The sequence below is a fragment of the Toxoplasma gondii genome, chromosome II (assembly GCF_000006565.2).
Source record: "Toxoplasma gondii ME49 chromosome II, whole genome shotgun sequence".
Lineage (NCBI taxonomy): Eukaryota > Apicomplexa > Conoidasida > Eucoccidiorida > Sarcocystidae > Toxoplasma > Toxoplasma gondii.
In genome coordinates, this window is record NC_031469.1 from 1462088 (window position 1) to 1481743 (window position 19656).

Genomic DNA, 19656 nt, shown 5'->3' on the forward strand with positions numbered 1-19656 from the left:
TCTGCAATATTTGCCTGGCCGCTGTAAGAGGTTCACAAGTTCGTTTTGGCATGAGAGATGGCAGGGTCATTCTATTTGGCGACGAATAGAGAAGTTTGAGCTGGTATCGTCTCACCACTTTTGTGGTGGCTCTACTGTGGAGCGATTCTGGAACTACACCGTCATACCGATAAGAGAGGCAGAGGGCACATTTTGAGGGCTGTGGATGCCGATGAGCCGATTGCGTGTGCTTCTTTCTGGGATCTTTTGACCGTATACAATAGATCGGGATGGTAGGCTGACTGCCCGATGGGTTGTACTCTAGGAGAAACGCCAACATACTATATGCGGATCGGACTCTGATGATGCCACCGTCGCGCTCGGAAGTGTCGCCTGGGGTTAACAGAAAAAATCGCCATCTTCATGCAACTCGTATTCCACTTAAACACGGAAGTGTCACATCATTGATGCGCACATTAAGCCTGCGGATAGAAACTTGCAAGTACTGCTTGAAAAAAATGATACACTGTAGAACTGAAGTACTCAGCCATTTAAGTATAGTATTTGTAAACAGGTTTCGACGCTTCAGGCTCCCAGTTTCGACACTGTGAATGTGCATGGCCTCTCACCACTCAAAATTCTGTGCTTTCTGACACATTCCCCCTAGTTGTATGCTTAATTTAGAAGCGATGTAGACATTTTCAGCGCTCCCAGAGACGGTGGTCTCTCGGCAGCATGCACGCTACCAGAGGGAATAGCAAACAGCCGCCTGATGCTGCACTGCTGCACTCTATCCGTGTGGCCCATGTAAAAGAAGGCAACATAGTGGATGGACTTTTCTCTGTAGCTTCGGTTCTCTTCCAGGCATTAATTTTGGTAGTCGTGAGGCATGCGTATCCACAAAAAGAACCACTCCACTGTGCCGAAAACTTGACTTGCATCTTAATGCTCGGTCTGTAGTTCCCTGTTCCCCGCGTATCAAGCAGGTTCCCTCCTGCGAGCCAATTGTTGAGACTCTTTCCTTTCGGTAGCTCGGCGAAAGGGCAGACTAATTGTGTCTTTTCTGCTATGGTGGTGGCTCTCCGTTAAGCCCACCAGTTTTTGAGCAACGTAATAGTGATCGACCAGAACAACAACTGACCCAAAGTGCACAAACGCATATTCTATATCCACAAAAAGCTTACTCACGCAGTGATCGTGCCCGTTAGCCGTCTTGAAAACACGCGAAAATGCATCACGCGGCTTTTTCGTGTATTTTCTGAATTGCGAGTTCGCTCAAGTTATGTGGTCGCAGACGCCAGAATGACGAAGTTCTCAGGAGAACACGAGCTTGAAGCAAATTTCCGGATAGTGGCCGACTGGAAGCCCTCTTCTCGTAGCCATATGAGCCTAGCAGACGACCATATACAGAGAACGCCGGATGCGCCTAGCAGAACGGGCATCAGTATTGACTAAAATGCAAACCGAAAAGACGGGCTCCGCACGAGCTTGACGCCGTCATACGCCAGTGACGCGACTCCTGCTGTGGTGTGTACGGACAAATATCTTTGGCAAGGACTGTCGGGGGCATCCTTTACCGCGAAACTACATGATTATTTTGCCGAGTGCCAAGTTCCTTGAAGAAATTCATTTCATCATCTTAGTACATTATAGTACTTACTCATGTGTGTCACTTTTAGTACAGGCTATGTACCAACGAGGTTCCTAGAATAATCACATATCGCCTCGTACGCTGAACATGACGGATTCGCCTTCGACTTTATCTTACCGGCAAAGATCAAACAGCCTCTTAATTAGGCTTCCAGTGCGTTGTTTGTCCCCACATGCGCCCGTCGCCCAGCTGCGCAAGAATATACAAGTACAGTGGAATCACTGATTTCATTTCCTTCCTGCGCTGGTAGCCACCTTGAGTGCATGAGTTGTCTTATGGAGCGCAGACCTCTGGCTGTTCCTTGCGGAAAGGCGAAACAGACACTTACCCCGTTGCGGCTGCAAGGCGTGCGAATTCATTGTCAGCGAAGCCTAGTCTTCTCAAAACTTCGAGCCCGACAAACGACTGTTCGTCGCACCTGATTGCGCAAACGAAAGGCGGAGGAAAGAGCAACGTCAAGCTAGTGCCCTTCCCTTATATCCTGCCTTCATGTTTGCCACGTAGATTGCTCAGCAGGACCCGTGGTTCAAGATCAGCAATAACCAACGCGACGCGAACTGAGCAAAGAGACTCGATGCATCGTGCGTGCGCCCACAGGACGGATAAAAACCGTAACGAAAAACTGAAATACAAGAAGCCGTTCACAATTCCAGTGTTTCTTCCAGTTTTGCAGACGTCCCGCCCAGCAGCAGGCGCCTGAGAGGTAGTTGTATGTCCGAGACACCACACAGTGAGGCTCACCTGTGGTGACAACACGGGGCAATACAAAGGCAGAGCGAAACCTCGGACGAAACTCCAGTAGATTTTGAACCTGACGCGCCAGCATCTTCACGTTGCATGCCGCTGTCCCGAGTGAAGAAGGCCCTTCGGCATCGAACAAAGCACCTGCCAACCAAGTTACATTCCGTACAGATGAACATTTGTTAATGTATTTGTAAACGCGGTTGTCTAATGATATTCGCAAGATACATAGACACTCTTCAACCGTGCTACACTTATGAAAGTGTCGCATGTGTAAAGAAAAGGAGAGTCCGCAAATGAAACGACTGGGAAACATGCGATGGTGTGGAAGAAACGTCTCCACATGACACCCTTGCACGTTCTCGTGCCACGTGGCCATCACAAACGAAAGGCTGCATAATAATGACACGTAACCAGGAAAGGCAGCAAACATCATAAATGGTATCCTATCTTACCGAAGAGCAACGTCAGTGCCACCCCCGCACAGGTGCTTGGCAACCCCTAGCACTCGCTGTGCGGGCTTGTTTAGGAAGTGGCTTTTCAGGCAAAGCTCTGTTCTGCAGAGACAAATAGAAAGTTGGCAACCAGCTGCGATGGTGGAGAAAGTGTTCCATAAAACTTCTGTGCACAGTAAATTCTTCCGCGGTCCCCATTCCCCACAGCACCTACAAACCTGCCGGTCGACATACTCCTTTATGTCTGCACCGCCTTTGGAGCCTAACTGCTTCGTTAGTTCCCAGTATGCATCGAGGGACGCGTCGTTGTCATGAGGGTAGTTTGCAAGAGTGGCTGCTTGTTCTGTAGGAGATGCAGTCTCCGGTTTCTCCAGCGCCCTCCGCTTCTCAGGTCCCACCTCGGGGACCATTTCATTGCTTTTGGAAGAATCGGTATTTCTGTTCCTCGAAATCTGCTCGCATCTGTTGTTGCATCCATTTGTCTGGGTTGCTTCGTCTTCGGGCCAAGACGAATCGGAGGCAGTCGTCTGCCGTAAGGGACTGGGCCGCCGCGGAAACAGGCGGCAGTTATGCTGGCGGAGTAGTTTGAAGAATGAAGGTACGTGGGGCCTTAGAGACGAACATGCACAAGAAGAGAAAACGGTACCGTTTGTGGACCGAAACACCCTTTCAATTCAACCAACCGCGAGTTCGTCGCCTTCCCAATTATAGGGATCTATACATTGTTATGCTCGGAACCTTTCTATCTCGCAAAGGAGAGAGCAGGTACGCAATACAGGACAATCAATTCCACGGAATCCGTGGAGCAGGTGGACGAGCTCGAGGAAGCAACGAGAATTCCTCGCTGGGTCAACAGCTATCTGGTGGTCATGACACGTCAACCTAAGTTCACGTGCAGGTACTTAACCCTACCGCCCGCAGAGCCCCCCCTCACCGTCTGTCTTGACATCTCCCTCGCGAAAGCCAACAGAATATCGTCTGGGGGTAATCTACGGCGACGACGCCGACACACAGTGGAAACATCGTCACAAGTCAGATGCATGAACAAACACGTAGTGGCTTCAAAAACTATTTCGAAAAGTTTGGAGTGGACCACACACTCCCTGCGAGCAGACAAGGCAGCGTGGACGTGCATGTAGTTCTCGTAAGTACCTGTTTCAGAAAAGTGACATCGATAGAACTGTCTGTGCGTTCATGAACACTCACTGCCTATGCTTGTACACATCGCATGAGAATCTTGTACCACTGAAATGCGGAAACCTCTGCGCGTGTGTTTACCACAGAAACAAGCCGTTCCAGTCTCTCACAGGCGTTTTGTGACACCCGGATGCACTTACTGTCTAAGGGCGTGAGAGTCTCCCAAATTCATGTATCGAAGCATTGCGCCCAAGTCAAAGTCAGAAATGTCAATCCGCAAGCGGATGACATGGCGGACGAAGCGCGGGGCCTGATGGCCAAAAGCCTCATTCCCATGTCTCTCGCCTTCAGACGCTAGTACACGGTCCGTAGCATGGTCTTGTTTCCGCTTTTTGAAGTGGTTTTCGCTGCGAATCCGGGTGCTGCTCATCGACTGCATTTGCTCATCCTTTAACTCCTTCGCATTTCTTCGCGCTTCCCGTTCGACAACTACGAATCTGACACCGACCACATTCGTTTCACTGCCTGGTTCCTTGGGTTGCACGGAGACATCTAGGTTCACCTTCGGAGACATGTCTTCACCTGTGGCGGTGCATTCGGCTTCTGGTGAGTGGCGGGCCTCTATCTGGCATTCTTTTCCTGAATTGCTGCCTTGATCTTTCTTCGTTCCTACGAATCTGGTCCTTGCTGTATCCGCAAACGCTGACGCGGTCCAGGTGGCAAGCCACCGAGTGAGTGCTGCCTTCCCTGAGAGCGAAACCCAGGAGCGCAAAAGGTACACACGACTGGATAACCCAAAATCATTCTGTCCCCAAACCAGCGCTCCTGATGATTCTCCCAGACAGCCACAGAAACACTGGGACCTACGAGGAAATTGAAGCCGTCACCGCAGGACGCAAACGTCCATTGCTGCTGCCGTCGGAGCTGCACACCCACGTTCCGGTGACGGCATGTAAGCCACTCCAGCACGAGTGACAGTCGACATGTTCCCCCGACAGTTTGACTGTGGAAAAAAGCAGACGGGAGACGCCACAAACGACGGCGCCAGGATACAACTGCGTCTCGGCGGTCTCCCTGCTGTGTCTCTTCACAGCAGTTCGTGTCACGTCGACTGCCATCAGATGCAGTGGCATGTGGCGATGACACAGACGCAGCAGGCGACATCCTTGACTCGGACAGAAGCAAACTATTTTTAGTTGTTTCGGGTGCCAAGTTGCCGGTGCTCGTGCCTCCCCCACAGAGAGACAAGGGCAGGAAGGGAGCCGACAGACGACAGAAGACTGAAACCTTAACCTAGAAACTAAGCGATGCCTTAATTCAGCACGGTGTCCTATGCGACGCATTACGGTTACCACGCTCTCACCGGCTCCAAGTTCCACAACGACGAGACCCTTGAGGGCCTCCTGACTCGTGGGGAGAAACCCGGCGAGGGCGCAAAGGGCAACGAGTTGAGCATTTTGTACATCATGCTTGTCCATGAATGTCACCACCTTCCTGAGCCATTCCAACGGTGACATCCCGAGAGACTGAAAAGAAGACGCGGAAGCGGCCAAGGGAAACACGCCTGCTGGGGAGCTGGCTTCCCCTTGGGAGTCTGCTTGATCGCCTGCTGGGCCTTGTCGCTGACGTTGACGGTGCTGAGCAGCTGCCTTGCTGGCGCGCGCTATGCAGTCTACCAGAATGGAAGCCCGCTTCTCTTCTTCTGTGTCGGAGTCAGCGTGTGTCCTGTCCCGCGCGGCGGAACCAAGAGAGCCGTCGCGTCCGGTTTCTTTTGCTTGTTCAACTTCGGGAAGAGGCAAGTCCTCGGATCCTGCAGCTGCCCGAAGCAGCTCAGCCGCAGGGTTGCACCCGTTTCTCTCACCTTCCTTCCCCATCTCGTTGCTGGCCTCTTCGGCTTCTTCCGGCGACGGTGGCAGAATGACGGAGAGCGGAAGGGAAACCTCCTCACAGCACTGTTTCACTGCCTGGAAAACCTTTTGGTGCAACTCGTCAATGTCAAAAGGAAGCAAAGAGGAAGACGACGCACAGGCTGGAGAGCAAAAGGGTACCTTTTCACCTGGGGGTGGAGGTGACGAAGAGGGCGTCCCAAGCTGAGCGTCCGCTTGTTGTCTCGACTCGCATTGTGCGTTTTCCTGTATCTGCTCGCCGCAGTTACATCCAGGAAGAACGAAGGGAAGCAGATGTGCGTAGGCCATATCTCGGATTTTCGTGCATTTCCTTACATGGGCAGATACTCTGCTCAAGTAGATAGAGTGCCGAGGGTCGACCGGACAGGGAATGCGGTCGGCTGTAGAAATTTCTCGGCATTCGCCTGCCTCTCGACAGGAAAATTGGCTCATGCATGGAAGATCCTTCTTGTCCTTTCTCGTACCTGTCTCAGTAAACAAAGACGCATCTGAGCCTTCCCCTGGCACCCCTGCACCCACTCTGCTCCCAGCGGGAGCAGTGCTCTCCACCCGTGACACTCCTCCATGTTCTCGGCCCTCCGTTGGCCTGTTGCTTGATAATGAAGACGAAGAGAGAGATATGGAAGAAGGGACATTCGGAAAAGATCTGGATTGCGCTCCAGACGAAGAGCTTGCCTCTGAAAGCATCGGATTCGACCAATGGATTCTGCTCTCCTCTTTACTGGTCGGAACGCTTCTCCTGGGGTCTCCTGCCTCCATCGCGGCGCCGTGTTCTAAAAAGCCTGGCATGGAAGAAGACGGTAGGTGAACAAAATGCGACAAACCTCTGTTTTAGGAGGCAATTGACTCGCAGACCGCCTTCAGCACGACCAGTCTATACGAAGGAATCTCGAAAACAGAAGTGGGATTACGGGTTACAACACAAGTGGAACGACGGTTTACGAATAGTGCCTGAAACGTCGATGCAGTAACAGCTTACCTTATCCAGGTTTCCAATTGAAACATGAATGTGACACCTATGAGAAGCGAGAATGCGTGAATAAAAAGTTACGGAGAACAGAGAGGAAATCCTTTTTTTAAGTCCACCACACACGCCACCGCGCAACGCCGTGCGAATACGACATTTCTGACCTCAACCGATTCTCTGAATGGGAGGGAATGATACGCAGTGAGTGAGTCCAGTCGCCTAAAGGAACCTTCCAGGACGAGAAACGAACGAGAGGAAAACCAGAGGAATCGGACACACCTTGTTTATCCTTGAACTTTTTGGTTAAGGCAGTCCCCGTGGGGCAGACTTGCCGCATGGGAGGCAATAAACAGCGATAAACTTAACAGAGATGTGGATCAAGAGCCAGAGCGTTTGCGAGGACGAAATCAATTGTGGTCTTCTTTGGGCAGTTAACCTCAAAGGGTCGTCAACATTTTCTGGCGGATTTTCGCAAGCATGCATCTTTGTCTTGCGCATGCGCATGCGCGGGCTGGAACCATGGGGCCGAGTGCGATGGAAGCACCAGCATTACAACATACGAAAGTGCGTCGCTTTTGCGTTCGAATGCCATCCCTTTCTTCCTATCGGAAAGCAGCATTCTCTACCCGTCTGTCGTTCCTCTTTGTCGACCCTTTCAGCTTTGGCGCGCGCTGCCATCAGTCGGTCCTTTCCGCATCATCAAGAGAGACCAGCCAAGCTCCTGTGGCAGTTTTCCTTTACCTTGTTCTGTGGACGTCACCTTTTTCCCTTCCCGTAAGAAAAGAAAAACACTCAGTCGAGGAGACCCGGCATCGTCCAGACATGGATACCGGGTTGAGCTTCGCGACTTCGCTGGTGTCTACTCCCCTCGTCAGACGCGTACTGCCTCCCCGTCCCCATCGTCACCTCCGGTTCCTGCCATCCTTTTGCTCAGCGAGGCGCTTCTTCCCTTCTTTGGCGGTCTTCGCTCGCGTGTTACATGAGCATTCTCCTGCGTCACCGTCCCTCTCTCTCTTGACACCTGTGTCCACCCCTCTTCAGTTTTCTCCTGCATTCTTTCCTCCTGAATTTTCTCCTGCGTCCTCTTCTCTTCAGTTTTCTCGTGCGCTCTGTTCCGGCCGTGCCTTTCGCTCAGCTACCATGGAGCTCATCTACGACTCGACGCCTGCGGCTCTCGCCACCGTCCTCTTGGCTCGCTATGTTCAGCCGTGTCTCCTCCAGCGACAGCCGCCGCTCTCTCTGTCCCTCTGCTTTCTCGGCAATGAGGCGAAGGCGTACCTGAAAGCCCAAGAGGTCTGTTAGCACTGCCACTATTCGTGCGAAAAGTGCGCCTCACTGTGCATCGGCTGTACGACTATTCCCTCTATATTTTCTTGCTTTATAGACGCATCCGGCCATCCACGAATATAATAGCAGCTGTAATCCACCAATTTGTGTTTGCAGATCTATCCTCCGCCTTTATTTACGTATGTATATTTATGTATACATATGTCTCATGTGCTCTGTCTTATCGGCCGTTTTCGATGTACTAATGTTTTGATGTACAGGCGGAGCTTCCCGTGCTCCTGGCTGCCAAAGAAGGCGCGGGAGCAGAGCCGGCGTTTCCTCCCCTTCGCGAACCTGCGACGATTCTGAGGCGCCTGGCCACGGAGGCGGCCGTCACACCCGCGTCTGGGAAGAGCTCGTCTGCCGGAGCTCTCTTGCTCGGTGGCGAATCTGACGTTGAACAGGCAAGTTTCTTGAGTAAGAAACCTGGATTTTTCCTGCGCAGATCTCAGTGGAATTTCGTTCGTTTCTCCCTGTGCTCTTAATCGCTCAAGTCGCTTGCTGCTTCACCGAATAATCCAGCGTGACATATCTTTGTCGAGGCCCGTGTTGCTCTAGTCCATCGCGACCCTGCTGCATGCACGGGCGTGCCTTTCGAAGAGGCCGTGCTCACCTGGAGCTTGTCAAATTCGTTTATGACTCCTCTCTCTGTGCCACCTATGGCGTCGAGAAGTCCCGATGGCTTATCAGTGAATGTCGATCCTTTTTCCCTTTTCTTTTTATGGAAGACCGGCGGTCATGCCTCACTTTCTGCTCGCCGTCCCGTCGCGTGTCTTGGCTTTCCACGTGGCGGGTGCCTTGCTTCCTGCGAGTTCTTTTCTTTGAGTCGTAGTTCGTCGTCTCTTCCCTTTGATGTGACAATGAGAATAGGTGAGTCGAGACTCTGTTATTATCTGAAAACAAGGTAGTATATAGGAACTCCGGAACCACACTATGTAATGTGCAGCAGGGAGGCTACTTTCGGTTGTTACCTGATTGGTTGGTACTGCATGGCAGGCGGCTTCCATCATGATTCTTCTCTTTTGGTCAGGCACAAGTATCGCAGTGGCTGTCCTTCTGCTGCGAGAACAACTTCGCGATTCGCGGTGCTTCGCTCTTCCAGCATCTCCACAGTCACCTGGCTACGCGCACTTTCTTCTGTGGAGACCGTCTCACCATCGCAGATTTCGCCGTCTTCGTTTCCTGCTATGCCTGGATGGTAAGGGAAGAGCGACTGGCGCGGATGACACGAACGGCGAAACAGGTTCAATAGTTGAAAACTGGAAATGGGAGAACTGGAAAGCCAGGGAGTAACGGGTCGAGCCATGCGCGTTTGCTCGCTCTGTGTGATGTTTGCCCTTGATACCGTGTCAACAATGCAGCTCCTTTTTAGTTAAAACGACGACGCTTTCTCTCGACAGAAATCGCGGGTACACGACTCGGGATCGTTTGTGTGTTGCATGCAGAGGTTTCGTTGCTAATGCACATGCCGCTGTCACTGTTTTTTGTACTATCCTAGAGTTTTTCCTCGATTCTGTCTCACTTTTAGGCCGGGACCATCTTCAGTGTTGGAAACGCGACTTCCGGTGGGAATTTCCGTCGCTGGCTTGCGTCGCCGATGATGGTATCATGGGGACCGGATAGAAACTCCAAATGCGACTGCAGCCACACGGTCAATTGTTTCCGGTTCTTGTTGTCCGTCCTTCAGGCCTCTTCTTCTCAGAAAGAACGTGTCCTCTACTGCAATTTAACCCGATGGATGGACTACATTCAACACCTTCCGGGTACCGTTGAAAGGCTGGTGCCTACGGTCATTCACGCGATATTCCTGGTTTAGAGAATCCCTCTTAATTCTTTCTCTCTTTTCCTCAGTTGTTCCTTCTTCCCCCTCATATTCCTCTCGACCTCTTTTTTTAAGCAAGTTGCTTCAATTCCCCTCCCCAGCGCCAGTTATCAAAAGCCAATCAAGCGATGCCGTATAGCCACTCTGTCTATCGCAAGTTGTGTAGGCGAGGTTTTCCCATAAGGAGCATATACTGTGTGATGCTTGGACAACTGTGAGAATCAAAACCGTTATCCTCCTCCGTTGTGGAGAGAATACTGTAGTCTAGTGAAGCACCAGCAACTACGCATCCGGCGGTGATCCGCATACGTTATTTGCCCAAACGTTCATATCCGTGTGTCTGTCAGAGGAGGTGTATGAAAGAGTCTAACGACGCCAATTGTGTCGTCGAGAGGAGTGGCATCTACGTACCTTCTCACGAGTTTCGACTGCGTTGTCGTGGTAGTCGTACGTTTCTGTGTCTCGTCTCTTTTGACTTGTGTTTCGTCTCAACGATTCTCTACTAGTTTGGGTGCGTGCTTGGTGCTGTGTTCCCGTCTTCAGGCGTCATGAACGCTGTCGAGCAGCTTCCGCTTTTGAGCCTTCTTCCTCCGCCTCAGGTTCGGGACCACTCGAAAGCATTCAAGCCATGCTGAATCAGACGATAGCCTCAGAAGTGGAACACCCTTGTTTTCCCCCGTATATTTATACCTTACATTCTGATGTGCGACTCTGTCGTGTAGCAGTCGCACGCGCACATAGCCCGACGATTCGCGCCAGGACACCCTGTGTCAGTTCGTGTCTCGTGAAATGCTTCCTGAATTGGAGGTACAGGCGACCCAGTTCTTGCTGTACACCACACCCCTCTCCACCTCTTAAGACACCTAGTTTTATTGTTGAATTTCAATATTCTAGGACAATAACCCTATCCGTCTCTGCCTGTGTCTTCCCTCTAGCCTGTTGCAGCGCCGCCGACCGACTCAGCTGCTGCTTCTACGCAGGCCTTGGCGAAGCAGCAGGCTGCTTCTGGAAGCAAGCAGGGAAAGAAGAAATCTGGAGAACTGCACGTGAACGGCGACTGCAGGCCAAACGGTGATGTTCCTAAGAGTCAGAAGAAAGAAGAGAAGGGGGACAAAGGTGCAGGTGGAGATCACAAGAAAGTCAGTGGACGAGCAAAACAGAGCACACCCGGTTCGTCGAAAGGTGGAGCGCCTGGTGCAGACTCCTCGCGCCCCGTAGAGGACGTGACACGTCTCTGCATGGTTGTGGGTCAGGTGAAGAAAGTCTGGAGACACCCTGAAGCAGACAAGTGAGTGACTCATACCCGCATGGGTCGACGGAAGCGCTGACGTTAAGGTTTTTCTCTGTAACGACATGAAAACGCGTATAAGAGGCAAAAGGCAAGACGTTGCAGCGCTGCGTTTTCTCATGCTCCGTGCAACTTTCACTTTATTCTTCTGTGTGCGTTGTGTAGGTCCGTCAGACTCTTCCGCGCGTTCTTTGCACATCCGCTTCGAAAGGCGTTCATTGCTCGTTTCTGCTTCCATCTGATCAACTCACTTTCCCCTGTCACTCCTGAAGTCGGTCAATTGTCTGGGTGTCCGTTCTGTGTCTGTCTTTTTTAAGATTTCATGCACGTGTGTTACCGCATTTTGTAATCCGTGCTGTGTCACAGGCTGTTCTGCGAAGAAGTCGATATTGGTGAGCCACAGGTGCGCATGATCGCCTCAGGCCTTGTTCCTTACATGAAGGCGGAGGAGCTAGAAGGTCAGAAAGTGATTGTTTTGGCTAACATGAAACCGAAGAATCTCAGAGGATTCCCCTCTCATGGGATGCTCGTTTGCGCCACAAGCAAGGATCACTCGAAATGTGAATTGATGCGGCCTCCCCCGGACACACCGGTAAGAAGAATAGCAATCCTCGCTTTGCTGCTACATCCTACGTTGAATGATAGTTTTGCCTTGTCATTTGAACGTTCATGACCATTTCATATCCAGCATGAAAGTTAACGTATCTATACGTTACCACTGAGGGACCGGTGCTCATATCTCCGTGGTTCTCTCTGGCATCAGTCAAACATATCCGAAAGTTTGGCCGTGTCACTTCCTTGCACCTCTCAAGTCGCCCAGTGTTTTCCGCGTCTGCTGGAAGGGAAAAGAATTACTTTGCGTAATTCCACGGATGCATGTTAATGACATTACTGGTGTTAGTTTTTTGCCCTGTGTCGCTTTTCCACAGATTGGGGAAAGGCTCACCTTTGAAGGCCTTCAGGGTGAACCTGATCCGGTCATGAACACCAAAGAAGGGAAGTACCCTTTTGCTGCTGTTCAACCGGTAAGGACACTGATATGCTATGGCAGGCCGAGTATTTATAAAATTCCGAACGAGTTACGGTGTCTCGTGGTACCATCGATACGTGAGCGTCGCAGACTTGCGTTCACAGGATGTAACAGCTGAGAGGCATGTGCCCAGGCGTACGAGACGCACGGGTTTCGGCTCTTTCACAAACTCTGTGAGACGCCACATAGAGAGCTTCCTTGGAGCGTCTCTGTCGAATGTGTCTTCTTTTGCAGCATTTCTATACTGATGACAATCGCGTCGGAATGTACAAGGTAAGAAGAGACAGGCGCCATTAGCAACAACACAACACGATTTTCAACAACTCAGGTAAAAGAGTCCTTTGCCGCAGCTACTGCTGAACAGCATAGAAGGTAATAAGAATAGGTCTGGGTTGAGGCATGGACAAGATGCAACATGACAAAGAAGTAGCAGCGCGATAATAGAGCGTGGTTGCAAGAGGGTGGTAAGCGTGAAGATAGGCCGTGTAGTCGGCTCTGCCAGACAGTCTCGTCAACTTTGGAAAGAAGTCGCTACCGTCTCCGGCGGCTGAGAGTATCAATTATTGCCAGATCTGATGCTCTTGAACTTTCCTCATTGGTTTTTGTTTTTTACAGACTCACAGGTTCATGACAAAACAAGGACCAGTCTTCTGTGACTCTATCGTCGGAGGCACCATCTCTTAATCAATGGACTAACTTGTTGCTTCCAGCGCTTTTACCTCTACCACAACACGAAGCCGACTCACAGCTGCTCTTGTTAACAAATGTCGTTCCCACAGTGGAGACTGACTTCGGTAATACTTGTGTGTTTGTCTACAGCTCAGTGCCATCGTTGGCTACTGAAGCGCAGTCAAAATTCAAGCGGGGATCACCAGTTGACTACGCAATGTAGTCGTCATCTATGTGTTTCCTCATGTTCGTCCTTGCAGACGACTATGACCACGGATGTTCGGTGCCTTTTCACACCAGAACCTTCTTGGTTTGCGCCGACTCTGTACATCAATGTCTTGTGGCCTGTTTCCAAGAGTATGCTGTTACATTGACGACATGAACCCGGCTTCAGACTTATAATTGTGCTTAACGGAGCAACGGATGCAGACAATCTCCACAGCACGGCTTCGATATTCATCGAAAGATCTGCTACCTCTGTTCTGCACCTTAGAGCAATACCAGGCATATTTTCATTGCGTCAGAGAGCGTTTTTTCTCCCGCTATTTACAAATATGTTTTCATCTCCTGGTGGACGTTAAGGTAGCTCCTTGAGTGCCCCCCTTTAGTCACTCCACTATTCCCAGCATGCTACTTTAGCACCCAGGCTACTTCGAAGCGAGAAATTATCACACAGGGCAAATACCAGCGGGCTAATCGTGATATTAACCAGCATTGTTCGACAACTAAACGACATTTAAGCACGCTCAACAAACGCGTACGTCGCGTGCCGCACAACAGCGTCGCTGTCGCGCATCAGCATCCACTACTTGAGCGACGTTGTGGTACAATATTTTCTCCCACCATCACTGTTTCGTTGAAATAAAGTATCACCTGACTCGATGTTTCAACTTGTGATAACACTTGGTAACATTTGGTCATCCTCGTCGACGAGAATGTTAACCAGGCAAGTGACGTGAAAATCGCACACCCTGAATATAAGCGTAGCTTTGTCAAGTGTACCTTGGATAGCACGATTATCGTGAACAGCAAAAATAGAACATGGATCCGGTAAGCAAAGACCAGCAAGGCGTAAAGCACTAGTGGAACTCGTGACTTCTCCTCAAAGAAAAGTCGTTAAGAAAGTCCTGGAAATCGCTTTTACTGGCATGTATGAAGGAGTCCTCCTTCAGTCAACGTACCTCTATTCAATGCCTCGTGACTGATTATGATTTCTCTTGATGGGCCCATAGTTCACTAGCGCACATTTCGACCCCAAATTGTTAATGCCATGAGTCGTTTAGTACTACGATTGGCGATATCTGCCCAACTCGTAAAAGCAGTCATATATAGTTTTCTAAATGCCACAACGTCCCAGTGTAATTGATTTTACTTGTATCATTATGGAAACATAACATCATCGATTGTATGGATATATTCCTCTGGACACCTGCATGCTCGGGTCGATCACACGGAACAGGGCACATCGCATCGAGTGTGTAGGGGATGTAATATAAGCAAGCTGTCCCGGCAGACAATGCGAACAAACCACCAGAGAGTCCACCTGAGATGAAAAAGAACCATACGAACAGTGTTTAGTCTCAGTCCAATTCGTCATCTCGCATGCGGTCTTTCCGTAAAGCGTATTGCATCAACTTGCATAACCACTAAATGCCACATTATCATTGTGAACATCGAGGAAAAAGAAAACCGTTCATAAGAATCATATAACTTATCAGGATGCCGTCTGGGATAGGCGTCCCGTATTAATACTGCAATTCCGTCAGGATTCACTTTGTATTCTTTTAAAGTCGGCATTCATCCTTTTTGTTCTGGGGATAAGTAAAAGGATGCCACCTTTGATATCGTGGTGCGAAATCAACGCACTTGCTCTGTTACATACAACAGCTTTACTGGCGTCCTCAGGTATCTAGTGGTCCCTGACGCGTGTCCCCGTCTATGACGAGAAGTCGCCGTTCCTTACAGATCTACGCGGTTTCCTTTGAAAGCGTCGAGCTGTTCTACGCAAACCATATCTTTTTCAATTGGAACCCGGGCCGACAAGCCCGTGTCGAACCTGGGTGACGACCGATTTTGAATGTGCGTTCGAACTTCAAACCTCCACTAACTAGAATTTAGCATCATCTGAAAAATCAAGTGGGGAAAAACGTACAAAAATTAATCATGTCCACATGCTTTGATTATATATGTTAGACACCATCTTCCCGCCTAAACCTTGAGTTACCAAACCATCTTGGGATCATAACGATGCTGTACAAGCCACACCATATATGTCACACAATGCAAGCCGTGCTAATGTGAAGCGCACATCCTCGCCAGGCAGCCTGAAATCGCCACGAATGAACGAACCACAGCCCCTTGTAATTACGCAGAGGTAACCCCTGCGCTGATGCTGGAAATCGCGAAACCAGACTATTTTCCAGGTGTAGCAAACCTGTAGCTGATTAGATCGTCAGGCATCGCCAACGTTAGTGGGACGTAACTGCCAAGCGACACCCAGGTTGCACGCGGATATGAGGCTTTGCCTGAATCACAGAACGCCCAATTAATCATATCTGTGGATCTCCCACAACCACGTTGAAAAAGAAACCTCTGCATGTTAAGGCCCGTACTATTATTGGCTGGGGAGCCAAGAGAGAGCCGTTAGCAAGCGGATGCCTCGTGCTTTAAGCCGGAACCTGTGATACTTGACTGCTGATGCTTTGTTTCTGTTCGCCCTGTGGACAGCCACGTATTCGTACAAATCTTAGTGTTGTTTTAGCTCCGATGCTAAATGCATGAAAAGCTGTAGAACTTATAGGCGAACATCTTAAAACTGCCACGCCTGCCACGACACGTACAGTCTTTGTGTGTACCGGTCCAAAAGTAAGCAACTACAAGGTCTTGAGGCTTGGCCGCCGATATCAACAGGGCTGGAGGCGGTTATTCATCATCTCGTTTCCAAATGGTTTGCTTTGCACACAAGCTCGGGACTGTGTCGGTTTCCGTCAACCTCCTGATCGTCGTTTGCGTTTCCGCTGCGAAAGGGCAAACCTCACGTGAACCTGATTCGCCCGCTCACGTTCATTATGTCAGCTGATCGTGAGTACTGCCTGACTCTTGTAGCCGGACACACGGTTGCCACCTAAATTGGTCGTGACCAAAACCGCGCCAGAGAACCATCAACCCGACCGTGACCACCTGACGAAAACCTGTCAGACGTCGCAAGCAGGTGAGTTGCAAAGGCTTGTACGGGAATCGTGCTTGTATCCCCTCTTTTTCTGCATCTCCTTCCGTTTCTCCGGCTCGTTCTCGTGTCCTGCAATTATGAAAACGTAGCCTATCGCGACGCGTCTTCATCCCGCCTGATCGGAGCCTACGATAAACACTTCGCAGCTTTTCTCCGCCGGGGTCATGATCCGATCCTGCTGTCTTCAGCACACGGACTTTTGACGATGGTAATCTCCTGAGCTCAGGCAGCCTCTGGGCGATCCACCAGAACTTACGGTGTTGCTTCTTACTTCCAGCCACACCGAACGATTTTGCATTAAGCGATGAAAAGGCCGGAACTGTCCACCCAACAATTTTCAGTGCAGGTCAGTGTCAGACAGTGGCGCGCCTCATGCATCGGCTCAGCAAAGTACGGGGAAAAAGAACAACAAAAGAATCAGTTCCGTGCAGAGACGCCGGAGGAGGGCAAAAGACATAAGAGTGTTTCTGAATCTCAGAAAGATTCTATTTCACGTTGACCCAACCGGAGCCATTCCTATCGGTGAAGCGTTTACAGCATCGCAAAGCCAAAACAGAAAAGCAGCTAATCGGCGGTAACTTATTTACGAATCCCCGAAGTCCATTGCTTGGGCACGAATTTCCCCAAAGACACACCTCCGCTTTCCTACATTACGATTCCCAAGTGTTTTCGTCACTCGACCGACGTCGCATCACCATCGACACCAGAACGATCAGTTATCATCGGAGAGATCAGCAATCGAAGGTGAGAAGCCACGATTGGTGGAGAGACGACCATTACGAATGGAACCGCAAAAGTCTGAATCCATTGTGGGCGTTGCGCTCGGATGCGAAATGTCCAGCAGTCCTTGACAATGGTAACCAAGACAACGCGCTTATTGTTCTTAACATCTCAGTGGAACTCGGGGATCACTCTCTGGGACATACTGAAATCAGTTGTGACGAGGCTCCGCTGTTGCCTATAGGGAAACAATGCCGGGATTGTCGCCGCGTTCGCGCTTCAGTGAAGCACTTAACCGTGCCGGAGAAATGTGTCGGTGAAGCAATCTCAGACGAGATCCAGGTTTCAAGCGCCCGCAGCTACCAGTGAACATCGCACGTCTGGAAAACAGCGGAGCCGTCTGCCGGGGTTCTTTTAGAAACGCTGGTACGTGGCGTTTTCAAACAATAACCACACCGCCGGCCCGTCTGTTAAAGAACAAAGGTGTGGCACCCAGTTGACCGAAGCGGGAAAGAGTTTCGACGGTGTCCCGGTGTCCGACGCTGCCGATGTGGGCACCGCCTGTAACCACGAAGGCGAGAGCGTCCACAGCTGTCTCTGGCGAAGCACCTGATTCTCTAAATAGTTTCTCTGTCACTCAGGCGAGGGCAACGCCGACTTGCCTGTGAGGAACGTGAAGCTATTGTAACTGGAACACCCAGTGAAGTTAGCCTCCAACAATGTGGCCAGGCATTCGCTGCGGTTTCTTCCGATGACGGTGTGTGAACATGGTAACCGTTCACCGTCGGCGAACTTGCTGTGACTAAAGGAGACAGGTGTGTCAGCAAATAGTTCGGTCCCTCGTTGCGTGTCAGCAGGGGAGCCAGGGCTTTTGCCCTCGCTCAACAACATCACATCCGTGTGAAACGGTGCAGGCACGTTGGGATTACACTCGCCTGTGCATTTCAAGAGACGGTTAGCAAGTCCACGCTTCCAGCATTCAAGGCCGGGCTGCAGAAGCCGGGGGTTTTCTACCCACTGAAACTCGGTAGCCATACAACAGGCACGCATATGGTCTGAAGCTGGTGCACGGCGCGCCAGACGGCCGCACGCACAGCAGCGGCTGAGAATTATTGGCGTTCGGGCTCTTGAGGCGACAACGCTTGTGAGCCACGGAATTAATTAAATGATCCCTTCGCATTCGGCATACTTTCGTACAGGTTGCCACAATGCCCCGTCCGCCGCGTGATTCTCCCTGTGTCAACGCCTATGCCCACAGAGACAATGTCGTCGTAGGGAAAGGTTTTCGTCGCGTAGTCCGTAAGAAAGACAAGCAGCGTTGTGTAAAGCTCGTCAAGTGCTTGTGAGTCCTGTGGCAGGAACCGCAGCCCCATGAACAGAAAGCACACTCGCACCACACGTCAGTTTATGTCAACTCCGGCTTCACACCTCCATCCGCTTTCCGGGACACCAGACTCACGCCGCTGCAAATGGAGTGGTCGTGCCACGAGGTCGCCGTGTGGGACCGTGGCAGGATGACAAACAACATTCTGTTCGGCTCCTGATACCGGAGGGCGCCGCAGACTGCGGGGCGAAATCCTGAATAGCCCTTGCTTCAGCGGAGGGTCGTTATGTGGGCACCAGGGCCAAACTTGCGCGTGGATCCGTGCTTCTTCTGCGGGAGGGGCGCTAGCTGCTGAGCCGAACACCGGCCCGTTTGACACCACGCACCAAAAACCGAACCGGTGCCCGATGATGCGCGCCCAGCTCCAGCAGCGTAGTACTAGAGAACCGCCATGCTTCGTGATCAAACAAATGTCATTCGCCGAGAATTTCTATTTGGTACCTGCCCGCGCATTCGAAAGAATTATTACGACATGCGCGCTCTCGGTTGGTGCGGGCAGCTCCAGAATCGCGCTTCACCGAAGGTTCTTCCGAGAGGCACAGGATACGGTTTTGCTGTCTTCGGGAAACAGTAGCCCATAGTTCCTTTGTCGTAGTGAACTGTGACAAAGTAAAGGAGTAAAGGACGCACGAGCCAGCTTCACCAGCAACATTCAGGGTGTGTACACTTGACAAAAGAGGTGGATTTCGTCGTACAAGCTGCCTCAGTCATCTCTGTTCCACTCCGGGCAGCAGTGTCGATTCCAAGCCATGTTTCGCTCTAGAAACAGGCATTCCAACTAACATGGTGCCAGCAATCCCGTGAGCGACAGCGTTGCGTGCCGCCAGCAACACAACAACGGAATAGAAATGAAATTCCCTAAGTTATCATTTTTCCTAAGCTACCACGAGGTTTCGCCACTTTCCTTCGTGGATCCGAATCTTTCACTGGGAAAGCTCCTGGCTACGAAGATGCCATGTAGCGCGTTGGCGGAGCGTGGCGCTCTCTTTTTTGATGCTGGGAGGATGGTCCATCATGAGGGCTGCCGACAGCGAGGATCAGTAAAGAGGGAGTATGTTGTAACTGTCGACACGAGGAGGACACAGGGAACGAAACCCCTAGCACTGCGATGGAACTCATGCAACGGCCTTAGATCACGTAAATTTTCCTGCCCACGCCGCTTCCTAACTTTTTCATCCGGCCTCCGCTGCCCCATCCGGCTAAGTCCACAGTACTGCTGCATGATCTACCCACCTGTTACGGTTGGCATCAAGACGCGCAAGAATGACACCGGGAAGCTACAGTCGTCCGGAGACACAGATTTGCTAGGCGATAGCAATTCGAAACAAAGAATTTTTTCGGTACCTTTGAC

General features: G+C 50.9%; 2 protein-coding genes across 2 annotated transcripts; one reads left to right on the forward strand and one right to left on the reverse strand.

The window, feature by feature from the left end:
- Nucleotides 1–779: 779 nt before the first annotated feature.
- TGME49_223130 (hypothetical protein) lies at nt 780–7235 on the reverse strand. The gene is made up of 8 exons (XM_018779991.1): nt 5327–7235; nt 4164–4710; nt 3061–3435; nt 2827–2928; nt 2372–2515; nt 1959–2048; nt 1748–1819; nt 780–1368 (listed from the first exon to the last, which is right to left on the reverse strand). Exons 1-8 carry the CDS (start codon nt 6657–6659, stop codon nt 1260–1262), a joined length of 2772 nt encoding a protein of 923 aa, XP_018638339.1. The 5' UTR covers nt 6660–7235; the 3' UTR covers nt 780–1259.
- A 153-nt stretch (nt 7236–7388) lies between these two features.
- TGME49_223140 (tRNA binding domain-containing protein) lies at nt 7389–13404 on the forward strand. Its single transcript, XM_018779992.1, has 11 exons — nt 7389–7611; nt 7973–8130; nt 8385–8567; nt 9194–9361; nt 9851–9926; nt 10529–10584; nt 10921–11273; nt 11640–11865; nt 12203–12298; nt 12538–12576; nt 12919–13404. Exons 2-11 carry the CDS (start codon nt 7978–7980, stop codon nt 12985–12987), a joined length of 1419 nt encoding a protein of 472 aa, XP_018638340.1. The 5' UTR covers nt 7389–7611; nt 7973–7977; the 3' UTR covers nt 12988–13404.
- Nucleotides 13405–19656: the final 6252 nt, after the last annotated feature.